The sequence below is a fragment of the Diospyros lotus genome, chromosome 5 (assembly GCF_014633365.1).
Source record: "Diospyros lotus cultivar Yz01 chromosome 5, ASM1463336v1, whole genome shotgun sequence".
NCBI lineage: Eukaryota > Viridiplantae > Streptophyta > Magnoliopsida > Ericales > Ebenaceae > Diospyros > Diospyros lotus.
In genome coordinates, this window is record NC_068342.1 from 38321704 (window position 1) to 38349515 (window position 27812).

At 36.6% G+C, this 27812-nt stretch overlaps 1 protein-coding gene across 1 annotated transcript in view; it reads left to right on the forward strand.

Annotated features, from left to right (window-relative positions):
* The first annotated feature begins 10077 nt into the window (after window positions 1-10077).
* The window catches only part of LOC127801146 (autophagy-related protein 2), a 30126-nt gene continuing 12391 nt past the window's right edge, over window positions 10078-27812 (forward strand). The window contains exons 1-3 of the mRNA XM_052336023.1: window positions 10078-10586; window positions 18913-20012; window positions 20527-20675. Coding sequence (XP_052191983.1) covers window positions 10383-10586; window positions 18913-20012; window positions 20527-20675 — 1453 coding nt within the window. The 5' untranslated portion in view covers window positions 10078-10382. The remainder of the gene's footprint in view (window positions 10587-18912; window positions 20013-20526; window positions 20676-27812) is intronic.

Here is a 27812-nt window from a genome sequence, read left to right on the forward strand (position 1 = left end):
TGCAACAAGAAACTTAAACCCAGACTCAAGGTGTTGGGGGCTAATGGCTACAAAGCCAATTGGGGGATGTGTTGCATGGCAGCTCTGAGAAGGAATGTATACTCGGCACTCCCTCGGGAGATGAAACTCCTAGGTGAAATTCCCCACCTATTGGAACTTGACCTTAGAGGGGAGTTGCCTAAAAACCTCTCATTCCTCACTTCCCACAGCGATCTGTCCGTTCACGGTCAGAACAGATTCTGAGGATGTCTCTTCTACGACTTTTGCAGTTCGCGAGCTCGCTTTCTTGGGGTTATGCATCTCTACCATAAGGCAATCTTCGAAGTTCGAGGTGCCGTCTTCTCCTATGATATGGTTGCAACACTTTTGACTTGAGTTCCCTTGAATAGAATCGAACATCTACAGAAAAAAAGAAAATAGTCAGGTCGTAGGTCGCGGACCAAACCCCGAAGAACTGGAAAAGCCCTAAAAATACTCCATATTTGATAAGTCATGCGCTTTGCAACAGGATGTTGCCTAAGGCGAAAGGGCTAAGACTACAAGCCTAGTACTCCATGGAAGACTAATCATAAGATCTTTAAGCCCAAAGGCTCGAAGAATACCTAATCGATTGAAATCGGTGCACCAGAAGATGAAGGTGACGCTTAAAGAATCGGGAAGGCCAAGGATTCGACATCGATTAACCAGTGACGGATGGCCCAGTAAAAGGAAAAGAGACAAGAGTAGCCGAAAGTTTACCTATCAGAAAAAACCTCTTACCGATACTAAAACCTAGAAGCAAGCCTTGAACAGCAATGGATGCCTGAGCAACCGTAGTCGGGAAAGCTTTGTCACAGAGAATGCTTCGGAGATGAAGAGAGTAAAAGGCTAAAAATTTTCAAAGTGGCATGAAGGGGGAAAAGGTAAGGCCCCTCTGACTATTTATATGCCCAACTCGGATGATCTTAGCTGTTGAATTGAAACGGCTCATGGCATCCCCTGCATCCGCTAGTTGCACGACGGCTCGTGGGCCCCGCAACAACAATCACACGCTGTAATAGGGGAATGTGCACATTTAATACACCGCAAACAAGACGTGCTAATGAAACGAAGTGTTTTGATGCGATTGGGCAGAAGTCTAAAAGGTGGATTCACAGCTGTAATGGTTGGCACGCGTCAGCTCCCGGTCCGAAGATCGCACTACGATTTGGGGGGCTTATGTTACGAGTATTTCTCACACTATTTCTTATGGGTTAGGCTTGACCCAGTAGGCCGACCCAATTGCCTAAAGCCCAATAGGCCTAGCCGAGCTTATCAGGGTAAGCTCATACATCGATGAAATTCGAGCTCAGATCATGGAACCAAGCGAGCTCCCAGTAAGGCTTCCAGCGAGCTCTTAGCGACACACCCCATGAGCTGCCAACAATGCTTCTAGCTTGTTAACCTAACCTTCAGCTCGCCGGTCAAACTATTCAGTTCGTATAACAACATTGCTGCTGAATAATCGGAGGCAGGGACCCACTTACTTTATCTTATGCAAACTGGATCCCTGGTAATACGGAACTCCACTCCAGGTTTTATGGAATTTATATAGACATCTTGTCTCCATGATGTCATTTCTTCCACCTTTGTATTTTATGCAGTTGTAAACACCCCTCACTATAAATAGGGGTAAAAAATACCATTGTAAAGAGAGAAGAACGATAATAATATATGGTTACTCTGCTGGAATATCCAAAGAACAGTCTTGGAGTAGGCATCATTCTGGCCGAACCACGTAAAAACCTCCTACATACGTTCTATTCCGTTCCTCCTCCTTGCATTTAAGCATATTTACTCATTGCGGGCTACAAATCATGGTCGGCTAATTCTGAACGTTGACAATCTCTATTTTCAGGTTACTCTAATATGTTACAGAAATTGGGCCCATGCTAGTAGTGCCAGTTTCCATGATTTTCATTTCATTATACTTTTCTTCAACTTCTACCTTTTTAAAAAAAAACTTATAATTGTATTTTTTCAATTTCTAACTGTCTACGATGTTGCTCCAATGCTATCTCCTATTAAGTAAATATTTTCTCATGCCATTCAACTTTTGTCGTTCCACTTCCATTATTTGATTCCAGTGGTGATGATCTGGTATATCTTCAGCCCCAGTTTACTTCTCTTATTTGTTTAAGTTGTTTTTTTGAAGCATTTATGCCCAATGGCCTATCGAGGTCGGGAATGGACGAGGGTTTAGTGAGATCTCCTAAATGTGGAGTCGAATAGCAATATTCAACATTATTTGATTTAGCATGGCTACCAATTGAATGGGTTTTTGCTCTCTTATTACTGGTGAGATTATCAATCCATTTCCGCTCCATTTTCAATAAATTCCAACAATGCTTGTATTGAAATGGTCTTAACAAATATTTCTTTTTCTTTATTAACCTGAAAAACATATGAAATTATTCAATCAATAGTTTAAATATCAAATCATAGTAGTGTCTATATAAAAAAGCTCAATCATTACATTATTTTGTTCGATGTGTCCCCTTTGTTGCAGTTTTTCAATTTGACTATAAAAATCGACAAATTTGTCACATTTTGCATTTATATCAGTCCAACAGCTTTTAATAAAAGCTTGCGAATGCTTTTCTTGATTGCTTCCATAAAGTTCTACATATTTCAATATTCTATGTTAGAAAGCACCACCTTGTTGTTCATTCTCATTAATTACATATTTACTCATGTTAAACTATGCAAACACAATTAATTTATCTTCTTCTTGAGAGAAGTTCTTTGTCCTTTGTGATTTTTTTACTCTTGGAACTGCTTTATTTTGTACTAGCACCAATACTGCAGGATTGGTATGCATAGCATCATCATATAAATCAGTGTTGCTTATAAGCAAATCAATGAAATAACCGTCAAATTGCGAATCCATCTACAAAAAAATAAAAATTATAATCAATTTAAAGAATGATCATGAAATAATCAATTATAAAATAAATAAAATCACCCTTAATTAAAAAAAATAAAATTTTAAAGTTAAATCAAATTAAAAAATTCAAATTAAATTACAAAAATTAATATATATTGGCACCTATTTAAATTCTAACAATTAACTAAAATAAAAATACTTATTTTAAATTAAAGTCAAATATATATATATATACCCTGCCTGTAGAAAGTTTCACTTTCCTTTCTGTGTCTTTCTCTCTGTGCGTCCTTCCCCTCGTTGGTTGTTGCTCCTGGCTCACCCTCGTTGGTCGCTACCTTGCCCTCGTCAGCTCTTCTCTCGGTCGCTCGTCTCGCTCTGTCGCTCGCCAGCGTCGCCGGCTTACCCCCTTATCAATCACTACCTCTCTAGGTCTCTCTCGCTCTGTCGCTTGCCTCGCCTAAAAACCCCTATTTCAAGTAATATTTGTATTTATAGAAGTTAAAATAAAAACCGTTGGATTTTACCGTTGGACATGCCACATTTTCCCTTTTTCTCTCTCCAGATGTTGGAAAATTGGTACCGCAAGAAGATTGTTGTCATTTTGTAACCCTATTTGCCACTCCTGTTTGAGTAGAAAATTTTTAATTCGGGGCGCCATTTTCACAGTTATAGGGTTGGCACCCCAAATGCCACTTCCCCTTGAAGTTGCTCTGAGAGCCATTACTTTTACTTGCGATGTTCTATGAACAAACCTCACCCTTTGCATATAATTGTAACGACTTTTGCTATAATTTTGTCTAATCTTCATTTTACTTTGCAACGTTACAAAACCCAATAAAAAAAATACTTGTGGGCTTTTTTATAATTTTAAAAATATTTTTAGGTTATTTTATAATATTAAAAAAATATTTATATTTATGTTTATGTTTATTAAATAAATTGTGAAATTTATGTTTATATTTGATTGAATAATTATTTTTATAATTTTTATATTACAAATTATATTTATAATAAGAATTTTTTATTTTTTATTTTTACATTTCTTTCTTAATTTTATTTTTTACAAGTGGTAAACTAGTGTGATATACAGTAAAGTTTAATTTAAAAATAAATATTTAAATTTATTATTTTAAATAATTCTAATGTAATTAATAATTATAGTTTTTTTCTTTTAATACTCAGGCTTTTATCAAAATTTAAGTTTAATTAATTATTCATTATTCAATATGTTAATGGTGAATACTCTTAATTTAATGTACCCCTATTCAATACATTAAAGAATAATTAACACATTAAGTAGGTCGCTTGGTAAAGTACTTATAAAAATTTTTATTTATTATATTTATTTATTTATAAATAAGTATTATAAAATTTATAATATATCCATGTTCGTTATTTTCTATTTATTATATTATAAGTATAAATTAAAATTCTTAAATGTGAGTAAGAATAAGTTTTTCAATAATAACAAAACTTTAAAAATATGAATTTTGATTTCTTCCATAGTCTTCAAAATGTGATACCTTAAACATTAATTAGCATTGAAAAATCCAAGCATTTGATAATCATAAATATTTTTTCATGAATTTGTTAAGATATCACATTTTCAAAACTATAATATAATTATTAAAGTAAAATTAATAATTAATTAATCACTACATTTGATTTAATACAAGTTTTTTAGAGAAAAAATTCACCATTGATTGACATTTGGCAAAATACTTTGCCGACTATCCTATTTTAATATTATATATATATATAGAATAAAGATATAAAAATAAGATTTTAAATAAATGGATAATTTTCTATAACTTAATTAATAGTTCAAATTGTCTATTAATATTTCTCAGAAAACCCATGCAAATTTAATATAAATTTTAGAGGCAAAAATAAATTGGCAGATTTTTGAAGGAAAATTTTTTTTACAAACTATTATACTTTAATATAATATATTATATATTATTATATTATATAAAGATAAGATTTTATTTAATGGACAATTTTTTGTGACTTAATTAATACTTTAAGTGTCTATTCATATTCTTCATAAATAGTATTTATTTTTTATTGATTGATAGATTAATTAAATATTTAATATTCACATAGTAATGTATTAGAAAACTCATGATTAGTATTTAAAATTCATTATTAATTTATAGTAATTAGTACTTATTATTTCAAAGCAATTGAAAAATTTTAAATTATTAATGCAAATTACTAAATGTAAATTATTAATGTAATAAGTACTAAATGTAAATTATTAATGAAAATTTTGGGGGGAATTTTTTTTTTCACACTATCTTACTTTTATATATATAAAGATATTATATATTATTATTATATTATATAAAGTTAATATTTTATTTAATAGATAATTTTCTATCACTTAATTAATACTTTAAATGTCGATTCATATTTTTCATAAATAGTATTTATTTTTGATTGATTGACGGATTAATTAAATATTTAATATTCACATAATAATCTATTGGAAAACCTATGATTAGCATTGAAAAATTCATGTATTTAAGATTCATTATTAATTTTACAATAATTAGTAGTTATTTTTTGAAAGTAATTGAAAATTTTAAATTATTAATGCAAGTTTTGGGAGAAATTTTTTTTTCATACTATCCTACTTTAATATATATAAAGATTATATATTATTATATTAAATAAATATAAGATTTTATTTAATAAACAATTTTCTGTGACTTAATTAATAGTTTAAATGTTTATTAATGTTCCTCATAAATAGTATTTATCTTTTATTGATTGATGGATTAATTAAATATTTAATATTCACATAATAATGCATTGAAAAACTCATGTATTTTAAATTTATTATTAATTTTATAGTAATTATTATTTATTATTTCAAAGCAATTGAAAAATTTAAATTATTAATGTAAATTACTAAATACAAATTATTAATGCAATAAGTACTAAGTGCAAATTATTAATGAAAGTTATGGGGGAATTTTTTTTTTTCAGACTATCCTACTTTTATGTATATAAAGATTTTTTTTAAATGTCATTTCTTTTTTTTTTTGCATTATATACTTTTTCTATTTTTGTTTTCATGTAATTTAGGTTGATTTATCTCTCTATTAATATATTATATAATTTATATTATATATATAATACCATATTATATATTCTATTGTTTATATAATGTATAATAATGTAGCATATCAAACGTATAAATTTAATTGATAAAAATCACATTTTTTAAAAATAATGACTCACTTAACTCATATCAAACGTCACTATGCACTTAAAAAAGACTATCAAATTTAAATTTTACACCTAAGACTCACTAATGCTACCATTTATTTCTATGTTATAATTTCAAGAATTATAACTTAGTGATATCAATGTCTATAAGATAACTTTTATAATTATAGTCATATTTTAAAAACTCATATAAAGTTAGGTTCGGTTGATTATTTAAAATTAATTTTATATGTTCCATGATATTGATTATTATCACAAGAAAGTGATGGCTTTTTTTAGTTATAAATGTTATTTAGATAATCAAATTTGATATTTTATTTTATATTTTAAGTAATTTGGGTAAAGTTGTTGGTTATAAATATATATATTTTTTATCGATAATGTGAGTAACTCTCACACAAGTTACTTTAATATAAGATGAATAAGATATTAATTTATAAACAAGTCAATGTCTTCTTCCAATATGGAAGATTAATTTATCATCCAACTCAATTCTTGGGTACAAAGGTAAGATTCACACTACCTTATACATGTGAAAGGGGTTAATCACGGTATACGACGACCTTCAAAGTAAGAGACACAGTATATGATGCCCACAAGGAGTAACCCTCACAAGAAGATAAAACTCTCACATTGCGACTGTCATAACTCGAACATATATTCTTGGGTGCAATCTATTATCTTGATAACCATTCATTCACGCATCTTATGCCTTAATTTGTCTCTATGTATATGGGTTTGGAACATATCATTATCATTTAATATATAATTTAAATTGTAAAAAAAATAAAATAAAGACGCATAAGAATTCTGACACAAAAGTCCTAATATATAACAATATGGCATCCAACTATTTAGTCCGTCACTGAGGTCACTCTGGTATACAATAATTCAAATGAGCTTACGAAACATGGTCTCGATGAGGTGTATTTTCGTAAAATGAATAAATTATTTAAATATTAAAGTGTGACATTTATTATAACATTTTATATTCATGTTTTATACTTTATGTTTATCAATGCAAATATACAATATATTATTGCTGCGTATCATTCAATAATGAGGGCATCTAATTATAATAATAGTAACAAATGTTATTTATAATAACGACAGTAGATATTTACTTTCTCTGTTTACCTTTGATTTCTTATTATTTTTCTTATCTCCCCCAATCCATTTGATTTATTATTTTATATTCTTATTCTTATTATTCTTAATTTCCTATCTCTAATTTTTTGTCTTTAAACTCAAATTTAAATTCAAAACAAACATTTCAAATCTAGATATCGATTTGAGATTAACTACTTCATTTACTTTTGAAATTATTGCCCTTACGCGGTCCCTCGCCGCTTGTGCCATCAATTTCGACAAAAAAAATAAATTACAAGTGGAGATTTTGACTCAATATGCAATTGCTTCATTTACTCTTGCCTTATATTTATTTATATGATTTATTATTTATTTTATTTTTTGCTCTATTTTTTAAACTAATATTAATATTCGTTAACTTATACATAGTATTGGTTCATTGTCGATTAGAGCTAACTCAACTACAAAGCAAGTTAAGCGGCCGCCTAAGGCCTCCAATTTAGGAAGGCCTCCTGATGAGAGAAATACCCTCGGATTCATAATTACTTTTACGCCCTGAACATGTAATCGTTGATAGTAGCGTCACGTGTCCGCTAAAGAAGCACCTCGACTACGTTACCTTGCTTGAGTCCAAGGAAGACACGTGACAGATATATATTTCCGTGACAGTTGGCTTAATGATAGGTAAGAAAGTCTTTGAGTTCTCAGGGATCAATCATCCCGCCAAAGATCCTGGGGATAGGGCTATCCCGATCCCTTCGAAGGCGGTGACCATTATGGAATTCTTATTAATAAGATTTCAAGAAGAACGGGATAGAGATCCCGAAGATCTCTATCCAAAATATTTATCTTAGCGCAAGGATAAGAGAAAGGGAACAACGAGATGTCAGAGATTCTACATCTTTTGATTTTCTAGAGCATAAGGAATAATTCTAAGATTTTTGGTCTGGATTCCTGACTTGATTGTCGGAGATAAACCGGGGGAGCAAGTCCCCGTCTCTATTGCAGGTGTCCTAGCAGAGGCTGAGGAGGGTGATCGGCCACCGCATCATCACCCCTAATTCCAAAAACTTGTAATTTATATGTTTTTTTAATTTTGTAATAATACATATTTTATTTAAAACAAATTAATACAAAACACTATGACCTTTTGTCTTTTCTTCCCCATTATTTGTTTAATTTTTTACTGTTGCTGTTGACAGTTCTCATAATCCCATTAAATCCATTTTTTCCTTTCAATTTTTCCCCATTTCCACACACACACACTATTTCTCTCTCTCTCTCTCTTGCGTGCACATTTCAGCAACATATGTATCATGTTATTAACTTTGAGCCCATTTGTCTGTCTTTCTCTAGCTTATTGTGATTGTTGGGCTGGCTTTGGTTCGGTCGACAGTCATTTCGATTCAGTGTTTATGGGTTTTGGCTTCTCTCTTTCTTTTTATTTTGTAGGTATGGGTCACAGCCTTACTCGTTTCAGTCTTCATGCTTCATCGCTTTAGCAATAACAATCAACATTTGTGTTTCCCTATTCGATATGCATTTGATTTCTTTTTACTTTAATTTTTGTTTATGGGTTTGTTGTTTTTTAGGCTTTCTAGGTGTTCTTGTATGGGTGTTTTTTTGGTTTTGATTTGTTGTGAAATTGTGATTAGTTGTCTTTCATTTTGGTTATGTGATTCACTAATTTTGATTCTATTAGTGTATGCACATGCTCTGCTTGTAAAAATTATTTTGAGAAATAAAAGAGAAAATTTGGGACTCTTATGCATTACTCGTTACTTTGATGTATTTGGCTCTCTCTTTCTCATTCACAGTCAAAGTAAAAATTAAATTACAATTAAGAACGACATACCTAGAGAGAGAAAGTGAGAACGTGAGAGAGAGCAAAAATTGAGAGGATAGGCTTTCAAAAGTTTTGAAAATTCTTTTGCCAAAGTGAGGATAGGTTTTAGTATTTGACATAAAATATGTATTTTGAAATATTAATTTACAATAGAGTTTTGGATGTTTAGATTAGATGCTTAAGGATAAGAACTTTGAAGAGTATATGTTTAGATTTGGTGCAAGTTTTTTGCTCGACTTACATGATTTTTTTAGAATTTCAAGAAAAAAATTATTTATTATTTATTTTTGTTTATTATAGTAGATTGTTTGACTTTTTTATTTTTTATTTTTGAGATATTATATTTTAGTTGAAAATTCACTATTGTTAAAAGACTATCATATTTTGTAGTTGATTGAATTTTTAATTTTTTTTAATTTATTAAAATGGTAAATTTTTTTCTTAAAATACATGCATTATTTATTTTTTTACAAAAAAAGATTAATAATCTTAAAAAGAGTTCGATAATTTTTTTATCTAAAATCCTCAAATTCTTTGAGCCGACTCTCTCCCCAATCTACTGAATTTATTGTTAGTGTTGGCATGGAAGTGAATTTTAGTGTGAGTTATTTTTTTTTATTTTTCAATGAGTATTTGGGAAAAAATAAAAGTAAATTGATTATTAATAATATTATAATATAGACAAAAAAATCACAGTTCCCACTTAAACGAATTATTGCACAATATTTTATCACAAAACAAATATATTTTAATCGTAAATTAAGCCTAGGAAGCCGATGACTCCCAAAGCCATTTCACACGTGGCTTTGACCCAATAAGGGGCGTTCCTGACTCGTGTTCTGGGGCAAGTGGCTTCGACAATCATTACATGGAATATTTTAAAACAGGGTACAACAATGCATGCACAAATCCAAAATGCGCGGTACAAGCGTCCAAAGCTTCCCTATTAGATATTTGTCCTTGAGATCAGAAGCTCTAAATATATCGTCTAATTACCGTTTATGAAATGCCAAATACAACTCCGAAGACAAACCCCCACACGGAAACCCACCCGAAGTCCCTTTCCCTCTCCCTCCCTGAAGATTTCAGCAATTCGTCGAAGAATCGACTGATTGATAGATAGACCAATCAAGAAAGCAAGCAAGCAGTCGATCAATCGATCAATCAATAGTTCTTTGTCTTGATTTGATGGAGTGCGAGCTTCCATCAAGAGCAAGCGGAGTTCTGGCTCAGATAACCCTAATTCGTGGACATTGAAACACTAGAATTCGAAGTTGAAACAAGAGTTCAGGCAGAGCTGCAGAGATGTTTCCGTGGAACATCGCCAAATCGGCGGAGGCGATGTTCTCTCGATGGGCCATAAAGAGGGCGTGCAAGTTCTTGCTGAAGAAGAAACTAGGGCAATTCATTCTAGGCGACATCGATCTCAACCAGCTCGACGTGCAGCTCAGAGCCGGCACAATTCAGCTTTCCGATCTCGCTCTCAATGTCGAGTATATCAATCAGAAGGTGCGCTTTATTTTTACGCATCTTCTGAGTTTCGTTCGTGAATAGCCGAGTTCTGTTCTGTTTTTTCGAATTTTGCGTGTATGTACTGTTGTTTTAGAATTCAGTTGGGGATGAAACTATGAGATGACGCAAACATCATGTTGCCGAAGGAATACTAGCTTTACAATTGCTCAAAACAGACAAAATGTGCATTCTGCTTGTCTTTCATCTCGTAGATTTCTTATTTGCTTATGTCTAGGTATAGAGGCATTTTGAAGAGTTGAACAGGTTTGAGGGTGTCACAATTGACCAGATTATACACAACCCACTCACACAAATCAACACCGCAACCTCCAAAACTCAGAGGGAATTTCTCTACCCAGCTGGTAATTGTATTGAAAATGCAGGAACTACAGCGAATAATAGAAGAACCTAGAAGAAGATGAGAGAAGAAGGAGAATTATAGAGGCGAGAGATGAGAAAATTAGGTTCATCAAACTATTCACGTGTTTTCTCCTTTGCTAACAGACTATTTATAGTTTTTCCTAAAAGGCGCATTTGGAAAAGAAAATATAAAACGTAATACAATAGATGGAATAAGGCGTAATAGGACGGCACCGTTTAGCTCGAAGGCATACGCGTCCAAGATTGATTAATTCTACTGCTTCTGGTTTCTTCTCTTTCCTTTCCCCACCCAATCCTTGAGCAAATTAGCTGGGCTTTCTAGATGGATTGGCTGGTCCACGTGACATCCCTCCCCCTTACCATAACCTTGTCCCCAAGGTTCAAAGTTTGGAAATTTCTTTAATATGTCTTCAGTTGATTCCCAGGTGGACTCTTCAATACTACGGTTCTTCCATTTAATCAACCATAAGATCACCTTGCCCCTCCTTTTCGATAAGTCTTTTGTTTGTAAGATTTCCTCTGGGTAAAATTCTGTGTCCTGGCCTGAGTCTGCAGTGGGAAGTTCAGCCACTTTTATTTCTTGGTCCCCTATCTTCTTCTTGAGAAGAGAGACGTGAAAAATGAGATGGATTTTAGCAGTCTCAGGGAGGGCTAATCTGTAGGCCACTGCTCCAACCTTTTCTGTTATTTCATATGGGCCATAGAATCTGGGACTGAGTTTGTAATTCACCCTTTTGACCAAGGACTGTTGCTGATAAGGGTGCAACCTCAGATACACCCACTCTCCCACCTGGAATTCTCTTTCTGTTCTCTTCCTGTCTGCATAGAACTTCATTCTAGATCTTGCTTGTGCCAAACTCTCCTTAAGTTTCTTATCCATCTGGTACCTTTCCTGTAATACTTCTTCAACTGAGGCTACTTTTGTTTGTTGATAAGGCCCCAATGCCAAATGAGGTGGAGGGAACTCATACAAGGCTTCAAAAGTGGTTCTTTGGATTGCAGTGTGATGAGTGGTATTATACCACCACTCTGCTAATGATAGCCACTTAATCCATGTCTTAGGCTGAGCATAAGACATACACCTCAAGTATAATTCCAAGCACTGATTGAGCCTCTTAGTCTGACCATCCGTCTGGGGATGGTAGGCTGAGCTCATTTGTAGTTTAGTCCCCCAAAATTTGAATAATTCCTGCCAAAAGATACTAGTGAACACTTTATCTCTATCTGAAACAATACTCTGAGGGACGCCATGTAATTTACCAATGTTGTCCAAGAAAATTTGTGCTATCTTCTTGGCTGTGTAAGGGTGCTGCAGCGCTACAAAGTGGCCATATTTGGTAAGCCTGTCCACAATCACTAGTATAACTGTTTTGCCCTCAGAGGAAGGTAAGCCTTCAATAAAATCCATGGAGATATGACTCCATGGTTGGGTGGGTTCTAGTAAAGGTTGGAGTAGGCCAGGGTATGGTACATGCTCATCTTTACACCTTTGGCAGACCTCACATTGCAGCACTATTTTCTTAATGTCTTGGGTCATTCCAAGCCAGTAAAATTATTGCTTGGCTCTGTGGATACTTGCTTGTATCCCTGAGTGACCCCCTTCTTGCGAATCATGTATGCATTGTATAAGCTTCCGTCTGATTTCCCCACTAGCCCCAATGTATAATTTCCCTTTGTACCTCAAAACTCCATTGTGATATTTATAGTCGGTAGCTGCATTAGAATCCAAGGTTAGCGACTGGATAATGTTAATGGCAACCTGGTCCCCCTCATAATTGTCACACACGGCGATACTCCTCTTAATTTCCTTTCATTGCATTCTGTTATTACTTTCTTTAGATTCTGTTATTTGTTTTAATTTCCAGCTGTATTAGTTTGTTAGAGAGAATATTCCAAAAGCAACCTAGGTGTAAAGGGCGTGAATAGGACAAAATAGGTTGTTATAACTGTTTAGGGAAGGAATCCTCGGGTATGCAGAGGCCTATATATCCTTCTTAGACCTCTGGGTCCATTAACGAGATTATCAATCAACTTCAGATTTCTTTCCTTCCCTCTATACTCGTCTGCTCTCCCTTGCTATCTCTTCCTTTCTTTCTCTCTACCCGACTTACTACTTCTATCGCCGATTAACTCTAAATCAGCTAGCCAATCCGAGCCACAAGCCGTGACAATAACTTTCTATAACCTCCTGTACCCAAGCTGGAATCTGTGTTGTAATAGCATTGCATTCCTCAACAATCTCAAATCTCCTGGAAAGGGCATCCGTAACCCAATTCTCAGTCCCTTTCTTATACTGGATTTCATAATCAAGCCCCATTAGTTTGGTCAGCCACTTTTGTTGCAAAGGAGTGGTGATTCTCTGCTCAAGGAGGAATTTGAGAGACTAATGATCAGTTTTTATTACGAAATGATGCCCCTCTAAATAATGTCTCCATTTACTAACTGCAGACACCAAAGCCAACAATTCCTTCTCGTATATGGGCAGTCCCAATTTTCCAGGGCCAATGGCTGTACTGTAGGAGGTTATAAGTCTTCCTTTTTGCATCAGAATAGCCCCTAAACCACCATAGCATGCATCAATTTCCATTGTGAATGGGAGATCAAAGTCAGGCATAGCTAGTACAGGGGTTGTGGTCATGGCCGTTTTGAGATGGTTAAAGGCTGATTCAGTAGACTCACTCCAAACAAATCCATCTTTCTTCAGTAGATCCGTCAAGGGCTTAGCCAACGATCCATAACCTCTTAACAAACTTTCTATAATATCCAGTGAGCCCCAAAAAACCCCTGAGCTGCTTCAAGTTCTTGGGAATTGGCCAGTTTTGCATAGCTTCTATTTTCTTAGGATCAACAGACACTCCATGCTGGTTAATGATATGGCCTAAATACTCAACTTGTGACTGCCCAAAATTACATTTATTGAGCTTGGCAAGCAGCTGATTCTCCCTCAGCACCCTTAATACAGTCCTTAGATGGTTGCAATGGCTCTTAATATTTGGACTGTACACCAGTATATCATCAAAAAACACCAAAACAAACTTTCTCAAGTAACTTTGGAAAGTGGCAGGAGCATTGGTCAGCTCAAAAGGCATGACCTTAAATTCATACAACCCCTGGTGAGTTCGGAAAGCTGTTTTATACACATCCTCCTTTTTCACCCTGATCTGATGATATCCAGCCTTGAGGTCTATCTTAGAAAAACACTTAGCCCCATTTAATTCATCCAATAATTCATCTATCATTGGCATTGGATATTTGTCTTTGATGGTTAATTGGTTTAATTGCCTATAATCAACACAAAACCTCCAAGTACCATCTTTTTTTTTAACCAGTAAAACAGGAGAAGCAAAGGGGCTGCTACTAACTTGGATGATCCCTGAGTCCAGCATCTCCTGTACCAGTCTCTCTACTTCTGTTTTTTGTACAAAAGGGCACCTGTACGGTTTCAATTTAAAAGGTTGTGCCCCTTCCTTAAGCACAATCTGATGCTCATGGCACCTTTCAGGGGGCAAGCCTGTTGGAGTTGAAAAGACATATTCAAATTCGTCTAGAATTGGTTTGATTTCTTCAGGCACATCTGTTAACTCTGCTTCTGCTATTGAATATAGTTGAGCCATTATGCCACATTCGTGGTCCTTCAACTAAGTTTCTAACTCCGCACCAGTCATCATTGCAATGCTGCTACTGTTTTCCCTCCTAAAGGTCACTGTTTCTCCTTTATATTTGAAACTCATATAGCCCTCTGCAAAATCACAAGTAATTGGCCCAAATTGGCTCAGCTAGTTAATCCCTAACACCATGTCACTTCCCCCCAAGCTTAGAGTTCTCAACTGAAATTGGAAATCATAATTTTGCATCTGCCAGCATATGGGTTGGTACATAATCTTGCCCTCCAGTTTTTCACCATTGGCCACTCTCACAATCATAGGGTTGTTCTTTTTGATCTTATACCCTAATGATTTCACTAACTTCTCATCAATGAAGCTATGTGTGCTTCCACTATCAATCAAAATTGACACCCTCCTGCCCTTCACTCTTCCCTGTATTCTGATGCACTTATGCTTAGTATTTCCCCACAAAGCATTCACAGAAATTTGCATCAGTTCCTCTGTGTCGTTCTCATCATCAGAACCTTCTTCCCCTAGTTCTAGTTCTTTTCCATTCTCCTCCTCATCTACAACAATGAAATTCAGCATTTTGTTCTTGCAAACATGATCTGGTGTGTATTTCTCATCACACCTAAAGCACAGTCCTAGGCTTCTTTTGGTCTGAATCTCGGTTGGGGTAATGGTTTTGTATTTATTTGTTGGGTTTGGTAAGCTGGTGGGGTTTGGTTTTTGGGCAGCGTTGAAATTTTGAGTGTATGGGAAGTTTGGTTTCTGAGAGGAGTAAGTTTTTAGAGGTAGGGTTGGTTTCGGAGGTCTGGAATTTCTGGATAAGGCATGGATGGTTGCTTCTTGTAAAAGGGCAATCTCAAAGGCTTGGGCTAATGAGTGGGGTTTCATTATCTTCACCATAGACTTGATTTCCTCTCGGAGTCCACTGGTGAAGATTGATATGTAATAGCTCTCGGGTAAGTGGGGTAGAGCCATCATGACTTGTGCCTTTAATTCCTCAAACAACTCCTGATATTTACTCACTCCACTTTTTTGTTTGATTTTACTAAAGGTCTCAATTACTTCTTCTCCCGTGGTCTCTGCAAACCTCTTACACACCTCCGTTGCAAACACTCCCCAGCTAGCATTAGGATGACTAGCTATAAAGCTATGAAACCATATGTGTGCTTTACCCCTTAAGTACATCTAAGCTATGCCAACTCTCAAGTCATCAGGCACTTGATGGATTTGAAAATATTTTCTGGCTTTCTGCAGCCATTCCCTAGGCTCCTCCCCATTAAAATAAGGGAAATCTATTTTAGGTAGCTTAATATTCATCCTACTATCAGATTTGCCAGAGGTGTAATAAGAATTACCAGGAGCTGCAGCCAAAATTCCAGTTCTAGAGAAGCAAAGTGAACTGGATGCTTCTTCCATCTTCTCCTTTCCATTCCTCTTTCCATTAGCCATTTGAGCCATCATTGAGAGTACAGATTCATATTTATCTGTCGTATCAACCATTCTCTTATTCATTTCCGCTATGGCTCCTTCGATTGTATCCAATCTCCCAATTATTCTTTCATCTACAGCCTTCACAAAATTCTTCACATCCTAGAAGGCTACTTCCAGTTCATTGATCTCCTTATCGTATCTCTTAAAGTGTTCTTCCATGGCCTTGCTTCTAGTCTCCATATCCCGATCAGATCTGAACCGCTCTGATACCAATTATCACAATTGACAAGATTATACACAACCCACTCACACAAATCAACACCGCAACCTCCAAAACTCAGCGGGAATTTCTCTACCCAGCTGGTAATTGTATTGAAAATGCAGGAATTACAGCAAATAATAGAAGAACCCAGAAGAAGATGAGAGAAGAAGGATAATTACTGAGGCGAGAGATGAGAAAATCAGGTTCATCAAACTATTCACGTGCTTTCTCCTTTGCTAACAGACTATTTATAGTTTTTCCTAAAAGGCGCATTTGGAAAAGAAAATATAAAACGTAATACAATAGATGGAATAAGGCGTAATAGGACGGCACCGTTTAGCTCGAAGGCATACGTGTCCAAGATTGATTAATTCTGCTGCTTCCGGTTCCTTCTCTTTCCTTTCCCCACCCAATCCTTGAGCAAATCAGCTGGGCCTTCTAGATTGATTGGCTGGTCCACGTGACAGAGGGTTTCTGAAACTGTTATTTATTTTCCATAATGCACAAAGCTAATGCGAGTGGCTGTCACTCATCACGAGGCAGGTCTGCACAATGAACCACATTAAATTTTTATCTGATATATATATATATATATGTACATCTTTTCGTTTTTTTATACTACTTCCTGTTGTTCATGCAGTTTCTTTATGCAGTGCTCAAGTAAAATTCAGCAATTTGCCTGGGTTTAATCATTTTATTTCCCAATGTGATGATTTCTTATAGTATGTCCTCCTTTTTTCTCCATGAGGTTCCTTCTGTAAAATAGAAACTTACCAAGGTTGGACTATTGGGACTAAGTAGCAGTTGGAAATTTGTTGTTTTGTCCCCTGGCCTTGAATTTGATCATTCCTGTCTAATGAGCTCACAAAGGAAAAATAATTAGGTTAAGCAGGGGCCATGGTTTAGTGAATCTTTTTTTTGCTCAATATCAAACTGACGAATTGTGCAGAAGATTATCTTCTGGTGGTGAAAAAGAAATTGTTCATACATAGACCTGTTTTCCTTTCATCGGAGTATAATTTGATTTGTTCTGTTGATACAAGTGTTCCATAGCTGAAAGGCTTGATTTCTAAGTGCACTTATTTATGTGAAAGTATTGTGCCATTCACATTGTTATCTTTCATGAAATATGTTAAAAGTTTTGGAGTTGTGCTTGATTTAACTGAAACATATTTCCTGGAAATTTCAATTGTACCCCTCTTATCTTTTTTTGGCACTTATTGAATTTGAATTGCATGAAAGTGAAAGCAGGATTGCCCTAATGGAGCAGATATTCTTTGTGCATTCATAACAGTCTTCCCTTCTTTGGAGAGGCACCAGTTTATAGATATGCTCCTTGATTACTGTTTTCTAATTTCTTGTGTAAGATTAGACAAGATTAGACAATAACTTCATGGGACTCCTCTGCACCCCCACAAAAAAAGAAAAGTGTTATCCTAGGACTATGCGGAATTACCCTTAGATGATATATGTCTCTCTCAACACTCTTAAATCCACCCAGCGATAATAGGAATTGAAACAGAAAACATAAGCAATAGAACTGAAAGAAAATAAGAACAAGAAACAGAAAACAAACCACACAAACGCCAAGATTTATCCTGGTTCAGTTTCCTTTGAGGAAACCTACATCCAGCCTTCAAAGAGCACCCCTAGCAGTTTTATTAAAGCAAAGAAAACTGACCAGTACAGCAGCAAGATCTCCCCCCTATTCCCGAGTACAAAAACAACTTCTTCTCTCCCAAGATTACAAAGCTAAAAACAGAACTCTAGCCTTCATCTCAGAGAATACTATGCACTTGTTACAATAAAAGAGAATAGGATGGCCGCACACTCCCCCTAGCACTCTATTTATAGAGTGGGCGGTTATCCCTAGAGAAGACATTAGATATTTACAGTTTAACCCCCCCCCCCCAATTTCCATTAATTAGAGTTTGGGATATAAACTTCTATCTAATTCTTCAAAGGCCCTCTAGCGCACTGCCATCACTCACTGCTTTCACTTTTATTCTTCTTATACCATATACTTGAGGCAACTTTTCAACAAAAAGAAAAGAAAGAGTAATAAATGATAGTGTTTAAGTGAAGATGAATTCAGTGATAGATATTTAATGCATGAGAAAGGCACGATAGTTCTCATAAGTTAAATGTTAGTGAAGATGGAATATGGACAGGAAAGCTATCTCAGAAGTTGTATTGGCTTTAGATAAATTACAACAGATAGTTTCCACTTTTTAGAAAAGTTTTGTTTTTGAGTTTTAAGTGTTATATCTATGTTTTCATGTTTTGACTTTTGCATGCTGTTATTGCTTTAGATATGATCTTATAACTATTATAATTCTTAAAAGCATTCGCCAATGAATTTGTTAGGCAGACAGAGAAAAAATTCGATTACTTAATTCTTCAAAGTAGTGGTTTGAAGAGAATTACATGGTCTTGAGTATTCAAGGCCCTATTGAATTGCTGACACTTGACTCTTGGATCTAAAAGTTTCTGAAAATCAATTTTGATTTATCCGCGGGCAACAACTTATTTTTAGGTTATTGTGATATCCAATAATCAGCATCTTTCTCTCTGTCTGTCTGCCTTGCTCTCTCTCTCTCAACTTGTGACTCTGTCCTTTGCCTTTTTATTTCAGTTTTGTCCTGCAGCATCTGTTGCCGTGAAAGAAGGATCAATTGGTTCTCTATCAGTAATAATGCCTTGGAAGGGTAAAGGATGTGAGATTGAGGTGGATGAACTTGAGCTCGTGCTTGCCCCCGCTGGGGGGCTTAATTACCAATTCGAATCTGAGAGTGGTCTACCCAGGAAAGAAGGAAATTATGGTGTCAACCATGAGCCTAGTAAAGTTGAACATGAAAATTTGGAGAACTCTAGTATTTCTGCTTTCACAGGTATACATGAAGGAGTTAAAACCATTGCCAAAATGGTTAAATGGTTACTCACTAGCTTCCATGTAAATATTAAAAAATTAATTGTGGCATTTGATTCCTCTTTAGTGGAGAATGAAAAGAATGCAGGGTCCTACAAAACCTTGGTTCTTCGAATTTCTGAGGTGGAATGTGGAACACGCATTTTTGAAGAGGTTATTTCAAATACTGATGATAAAGTTGATGACTTTCTTGGGTTGAATCAATTGACAAACTTTGTGAAGTTTCAAGGTGCAATACTAGAATTTCTCCAGATGGAAGGTGTTGACAATGAAGCCATCCTTCCATGTGCTCCGGGAACAAATTTTGGTGAATGGTATACAGCATGTTGTCCGTCAAATGCTAGGACTCCAGTTGTTACTGGGGAGCGAGGTGGATTCTCGGGAACCTTAAAACTAAGTATTCCTTGGAGGAATGGCACTTTAGATATTTGCAAAGTGGATGCTGATGCTTATATTGATCCATTAGAATTAAGATTACAACCTAGCTCCATAAAATGGTTCTTATATTTGTGGGAAATTATTAAAGGTTCGGGTAAGAGTGCTAGTGATCATGCGAATTGCAATGTTACAGGATCTGTTAGTTTCAACTCATCATCCCATTGCTATCCGTCAACATCAGATTCTTTTGTAACTTCAAGTGATAATAGCATTCCATGCAATGAAAATTCCTTCTCCAATATCAGTTTGCCACTGGGGAAAGAAACAGCAATAGCTGCTCTGCTGCCAGAGTCACAACTGATATCAGATTGGGTGCCTTTCTCAAATCAGAGGGATAGTACTGAAGGTGAACCAGATTTTGGAGCCAGGTTGATATCCTTACTTGTGCTTGCAATGTGCTACTGAAGTTGTTCTGAAGAGAAATATCTGTCATTGCCCCCCGTTATTATCTGTTAAATCTATTGCAGGTTATTTATATAAGATATATATTAAATTTGTAGGTAATGAATGAATTAATCCTTGAATTTATGAAGGAACATTATCAACACTCTGCAGACCCTTTATTATTCCTTTTACTAGCTTTGAGTTACATTTTCTCTACTAATTTATTTATTCAAGAACATTTCTCCTTTTATTGTGTTTTCTTGTTTGGGGGAAAGGGCAGTTGGGGCGGGTTTGCCTGTTGTTTTGTGTTAAAATCTGGAGATTCTAGTACTTATTACTGAAAATATAAGCTTTTCTTGCACATTTATATGAACATTTTATTTCTGGTATTTCATGCTTGAATCTGGCTTTCTTAGGTTACCTTAACTTTTATGTATATTTTTTCCCTGGATAAGTACACCTAATGTGTTGTGTACCTTGATATTCCTCTGCTTGCAGCATAGAACAGTTTTTTGAATGCTTTGACAGTCTAAGGAATTCTCAATCAGCATTAGGGAGCAGCGGGATGTGGAACTGGACATCTTCAGTTTTTGGTGCAATAACTGCAGCATCCAACCTTGCTTCTGGATCTTTGCACATTCCATCTGGTATGCACTTCAATACCTCATGCATGTAATGCATAAAGTGTAGTGTCACTGTAATGCTGTATATTTACCACTTATGAGCTTGTAGTTATGTGCCCTGCCATTGCTTTCATTGAAATGTAACATCAATGGAAACGAAGTATAAATGTTATTCCTAGCCCGGCTTGGGTGATGTACTTATTTCCGATTTCTGTTGTTTGCACTTACAAATTAGGTCATTCCTATGATATGATTATGTTATGCATCTTCTTTCTTAGCTTTTGTTTTCTTGTGTTTATAATTTCCAAATGTGAAACATAAAACAAGGTCAATTGTGAGTGTGAAAAATCAATCCATGTATAAATTGTTGAATCCTTCAAAATGAAAACCAGAGAGCAGATTGTTTCCATTCTCATTACTTGCTAACAAGCTGTTATAGCCAAAGTACTGATGCATTATAGACATTATCTTGAAATTTGAGTAGTTAATTAGGAATGATACAAATAATAGGGGTTGAATATACTAAAAAGCGTTGAAGTAGGGCATGGAGATAAATATTTTGGTTGGGAGATAGTATTCCAGGCACAAATATAGAAATTAACATTTCTTTAGCATATTTTGTTTATTACTTCTGTGAGAAAACAATTATGAGAGAAAAACCTAAGAGATTAGTCTCTTAGTGTGTTATTTATAATAGGCACAATGGGCCTAATAACCTATGGGTTTAGTCTATGGGCTTAGTCTAATTACACATAGTTATAACAAATAAATAAATAAAAAATACATACAACAATATGCAATATATCTAATTATACTAATAATTCTAATACTCCCCCTCAAGCTGGAGCATAGATATCATATGCACCAAACTTGTTACAGATATATTCTATCCGAGGACCGTTTAGAGACTTGGTGAAGACATTGACAAGTTGATCACTGGAGTTAACAAACTCTGTAACAATAACACCTTCAACCAGCTTTTCTCTAATAAAGTGAGAGTCAATTTCAATATGCTTAGTCCGCTCATGGAACACTGGATTGGAAACAATGTGCAAGGCAGCCTGATTATCACAAACAAGCTTTATAGGGGACATTTCACAAAACTTGAGTTCCTCCAGGAGTTGCTTAAGCCAAATGAGCTCACAAGTTACATTAGCCATAGCCCAATACTCTGCCTCTACACTGGATCTAGCTACTACATTCTATTTCTTAATTTTCCAGGAAATCAAATTTCCTCCAACAAGAACACAATATCCAGAGGTCGACCGACGATTAGAAGGAGAGCCGGCCCAATCTGCATCTGCATAACAACAAATATCTGTGTGCCCCTTATCCTCATAGAGTAACCCTTTACCCGGTGCTCGTTTGATATATCTCAGAATCCGAATAACAACATCCCAGTGAGAATCACATGGAGAACTGAGAAACTAACTCACCACACTCATAACAAAAGCAATGTCGAGACAAGTGATTGTGAGATAGTTCAGTTTGCCTACCAATCTTCTATACCTTACAGGATCTGAGTAAGACTCCTCCTGTCCCGGCAAGAGTTTGACATTTGGGTCCATTGGGGTGTCAATCGGTTTGCAGTTCACCATACCAGTTTCTTCTAAGATGTCAAGTGCATACTTCCTCTGAGAGATTGAGATCCCATCTCTTGATTGAGCAACTTCAATACCCAAGAAATACCGGAGTTTGCCTAGGTCTTTAGTTTGAAAGTGCTGATGGAGATGTTCCTTCAGATTTTGTATACCAACCTAATTGTTCCCTGTGATAACAATGTCATCTACATAAACAACGAGGTAGATACATAAATAAGAAGAATATCGATAGAAAATTGAATGACTAGCTTCACTTCAAATGAGACCAAAGGCTTGAACCACAGTGTTGAACCTGCCGAACTACGCTCGTGGAGATTGTTTCAGGCCATAGAGAGACTTCTTGAGTTTCCAGACTACATTGGACTCCCCTTGTGCAACAAAACTAGGTGGTTGCTCCATATAAACCTCCTCTTGCAAATCACCTTGAAGAAAGACATTCTTAATGTCCAATTGATAGAGCTGCCAATGACGCGTGGCAGCCATAGAGAGAAATAGGCGAACATAGGCTATTTTAGCAACTGGAGAGAAGGTATCACTGTAATCTAGCCCATAGATCTGTGTAAAGCCTTTGAAAACCAAGCGGGCTTTAAGACGTTCCACCTGTCTGTCGGGGCCCACTTTAGGGGTGAACACCCACCGAAAACCAACGGGAGTCTTTCCTGGTGGCAAAGGCACCAAATCCCAAGTGCCAGTAGAATGCAAAGCACCAATCTCATCTAACATAGCCTGACAGCAACCAGGATGGGACATGGCTTCACCTGTTGTTTTAGGAATAGAAATAGAAGAAAGGCTCGAAACAAAAGCACTATAAGCAGGTGACAAACGGTTATAACACAAAAAATTATAAAGAGGATGTGGATTGTGAGTAGACCGTGTACCTTTGTGGAGTGTAATAGGAAGGTTGTCGGGCTGAGGATCTATGGCAGGAGTGACCATTGACAGAGAGAGTGAGTCAGGAGAGTTGCAGTCAAGAGGAATGCCAGTGCCAGGAGCAGGATGAGGACGACGATGATAAGTAAGAAGTGGAGGGGTCGGGGAGTGTGGACCGAAAGATGGAAGTGAAGGGTCCACCGAGGAGGAGATAGACGGATTTGATAAGGGTAACGGAAGAGAAAAAATAAGCAATACCTAGTCAAGACGTTGGGAATCAGGCTGAGCAACCGAGAAGAAGGATTGTTGTTTAAAGAATGTGACATCAGCAGACATAAGATAGTGGTTCAGCTCAGGAGAGTTAACACTTATAGCCTTTCTGCAATCGGGAGTAACCTAAGAAAGTACACTTGAGGGATTTGGCAGCAAGTTTATCATGTCCAGGTGAAAAGGAATGCACAAAACAAATACAGCCAAATACACGAAGGGGAACAGAATAAAGGGAGGGAGGGGAACAAAAGAGAGTGAGGAATGTTGTCCTTTAACAGTGAAGATGGCATGCGATTGATCAGATAACACGTAGTAAGAACATCTCCCTAGAATTTGGTGGGAAGATTGACATGTAAAAGTAGTGTTCGTGCAATTTTAATGAGATGACGATTTTTACGCTCGGCAACACCATTTTGTTGAGGTGTATAGGGACAAGAAGATTGATGCAAAATGCCACGAGTAGTCATAAAAGTAGTAAATTGAGAAGAAAAATACTCAGGGGCATTATCACTACGTAAAACACGTATAAAAACTCCAAATTGTGTTTTTATTTCAGCAGTGAATGTCTGAAAGACAAAAAACAACTCAGATCGACTCTTCATGAGAAGCAACCAAGTGCAGCTAGAAAAGTCATCAATGAAAGTAACAAAATATGAGAAACCAAGAGTAGAATTGACATGACTAAGCCCCCATACATCAGAGTTCACAAGAGAAAAGGGAGCCTCAACCCTATTATTGACATGATTGGAAAAAGAACTACATGCGTGTTTACCACGCTGACATGACTCACAATAAAAAAATAGACAATGATGACAATTTAGGAACTAATTTCTTCAATTTGGAGATGCTGGGATGACCAAGACGAGAGTGGAGGAGATCTAGGGAAGTAGCACTGGTGCAAACCATCGGCACAACAAGATGATAGTGACCCTGTGACTCACGCCCGACGCCAATCGTCTGCCCCGTACTCGGTCCTGTACAAAACAGATCCCTTTAACTGCAGTTTTGGTGCCATTAGCTAGGGTAACTATAGGTAAGGTATCAGAATAAGTAAGTGAAGAGAAAAGAAGTTCATTACCACACATATGATCAGTGGTGCCAGAATCTATAATCTAAGGACCAAGAGATGGGCTTTTAGCAACGCAAGCAACGAGATTACCAGGATGAGACTGTTGGGTGGCTTGAAACTTCAAAAAGACATCATACTTAGCTGCAAACATAGGTATCAACTGTGAACCCAATGCAGATTGGACAGAACTAGGATCACTTTGGAATGCATGATCTGCACTGGTAGATGATGTAGGCGGAGCAGCGGGCCGACCATGTTTCTTCTAACACTTGTCCTCAAGATGACCCAGTTTCTTACAAAAGGTACATTGTGGACGTGTTCGATTATTATTATGACCTCTATTTCCTCTTGAATGAGAAGCCTGGGACACAAGGGCTGAAGATTTGGCTGGAGGAACAAGATGAGAAGAAGAGGACATATCATGTGCACCAGTCATGTTCAACAACCTTTTAAAAGAGTCCTTCATGGTAGGATTAATGGAGCTGGTCAAGATTTGATGCCTGATGGCGTCAAATTCTGGTTTTAGACTAGAAAGAGCAATAACCATAAAAAACTTATCTCTTTGAGCAACCTGTTCGGTCTTGGTCGTAGTAATGTGGAGAAGAACATCAAATTCTTGTATGAGAGCCCGAATCTGGTCGTAGTAATGTGAAGAAGAGCATCAAATTCTTGCATGAGAGCCCGAACTTGTCCCAAATAAGATTCCATGGATGACTCTTGCTTCAGATTCTCAATATTAGAGACCACAATGTGTAAACACTGGATGTCATTTGTATAACATTCTTCAGCTTCCTTCCACACGTCAACACAAGTTCCAAATGGCCGAAAGAGCTGCATGATGGATGGATCAATGGACTGCTATAGGAGGCTACATAACTGGGCATCAACTTGTTCCCATCTAGCTTGATTGGCTTCCGACACACTTTCAACCTTTGTGGTAAGATGATCGGCTTGGCCTTGCTTTTTGAACCACATTTTGACAGAGGCTGCCCATGAGAGATAATTGACAGACCTTATCAATTGGACAATGGTGATATTGGTTGTTTCGAGATTGGAGACAGTAAATGATTGAGAGGCAGCAGGGGTAACATGTGCGGTTGCGGGAGTAGCACCAATAGAAATTGCGTCACTGAGGTCAGACATAGCAGGATTTGACACTAGGAATAGGCCTAGGGAAGGGAGGCGAGCTGATCTGGAGAAGCCGGGAGAAAACGGCCGGTGGACGAGCCTTCATGCATCGGCGCATGGGGGTGGACGGCTGCCCGTTGGGGCGCGTGGGAGCTTCGGCGGCAACTCGGCTTGAAGGTGATGAACCCTAGGGTGGGGTCAGTTCTAGCAAATGACGGTCGAACAGTGATGTTTCGGCGTGAACAGTGACGGTGAAAGAAAACTAGGTTTTTTTTTTTTTTCGGTGTGAACAATGACGGTGAAGAAAGAAAACTAGGGTTTTTAGGCCGCTAGAAAAAGATACACAACGGTGGTTAGGGTTTTTCTCACTGGTGGCTCTGATACCATGTGAGAAAACAATTATGAGAGAAAAATCTAAGAGATTAGTCTCTTAGTATATTATTTATAATAGGCATAACATGCCTATTAACCTACGGGGTTAGTCTAATTACACATAGTTATAACAAATAAATAAATAAAAAACACATACAATAATATGCAATATATCTAATTATACTAATAATTCTAATAACTTCCCTAGTTAATCTTTGATCAATCTTTGATTATGTTTCCATGTTTAGAATCCTAGTTAGGGTAGGATTTATACTCTATATAAAACTGTCATGACCCAAGGACAAAATATTAATTAGATAATAAATGAATTTTCTTTTAGTTGTATGAAGGAATTCCCATTTAGTTGTATGGTAGTTGTAGTGAGTTGTAACTGCTTTCAACTGGATTGATTTGAATATTTGGCAGCCCTATTGGTGCCAAACAACTACCAGATCAGTATTTAAGGTTGATCCAATCTCTCATGCAAGATATAGAAGAATATTTTGAATGAAATCTGATTTCTATCTCTCTCAATTTCTCTCTCTTTCTCTCGGTTTTTCCTAATCTCCCTCCTTGTTATGTTCTTCCCTAATTCCCTCCCATTTTTTTCGATCTATCTCCCCCAATTTATTCCAATTACCTTTTAAACTTGTCATGCACCCTAGGTCCATGACAATTGGTATCAGAGCAATCAATCATTGGCTGTGATTTCAATCAATTCTAGGTTGTGACCTTGGCAATTCTTATCCGAAACTCAAAGGCGGGGCGGGCTACCAGGTTTCCGACTGTCGATTCCGTTGAGATTACATTTAGGTAGTTCCCCAGCCTTCGGTTCCTTTTGCTTGTGCAATTTGGATTTCTGGTTGCATCTCATAATTTGATTCCAACGCAAGAGGAGAATTTAAGACGAGCAGGCCAGGCAGTTCCAACTGATTTCCAATGAAATTCCTTAGCCACTACAGGAACAATAGACTTTGGCTGCTGCAGTTGCGGTTCAAGAAGACGGCCTCAGAGTAGTTGGTGATCCAGGGGGGCGACTTTAGGAGTAGGTCTAGCGAATCCAATCCCTATGTTCCAAGCGAGTATACGCTGGTTGGTAGGCGAAGTAGATCCAGGCGAGCTAGGCTAATTTTCAGCAGTCTGCGTTCAAATTTGCAATCAAAACAAGAAGCGTTGTTGCAGTTGAACAAGGAAGGAGAAGCAGAGCCTGTTGATTGTGACTGTGATAGGCGATTTTCAAGAGCGGTTTCGATGCCGGAATTCTGGTGATGTTGGAAGCGACGAGTAGGCAACCCTTAGGAAGCCACAACAGAAACTGATCGTATTGTCAAAAAAGAGAGTAGTGAAGCAGATTGGATTGTGGAGGCAATTTAGATCTAGGTGATTAGGTGAGTAGAGAAGAGTGAATTGCAGATTTACAGGAGATCTAATCAAAGCAAGTCCTGGGTGGTAAAAGGAGACGCCAGAGTGAAATATGGCGGATGGAACTCGGATGAAGCAGGAGGAGGCGCAACTCCAACGGGTGACAACGATGATGGCGGATATGCAGAGCTGCATGGGAGCACTAGAGAATTAGGAGGATCAAGGAAGTCATGAATTTATGGCGTGAAGAGAGCAGGGTGCAGAATGCTAGGCTTGAAGAACAGATGTGAGAGCAGAGTCAAGCTCTCCGGGATCAGATGCAGCAGTTCGTCCAAGGACATAATAGTAATTAGATAATAAGTAGATAATAAATGAATTTTCTGTTAGTTGTATGGAGGAATTCCCATTTAGTTGTATGGTAGTTGTAGTGAGTTGTAATTGCCTTCAACTGGATTGATTTGAATATTTGGTAGCCCTATTGGCACCAAA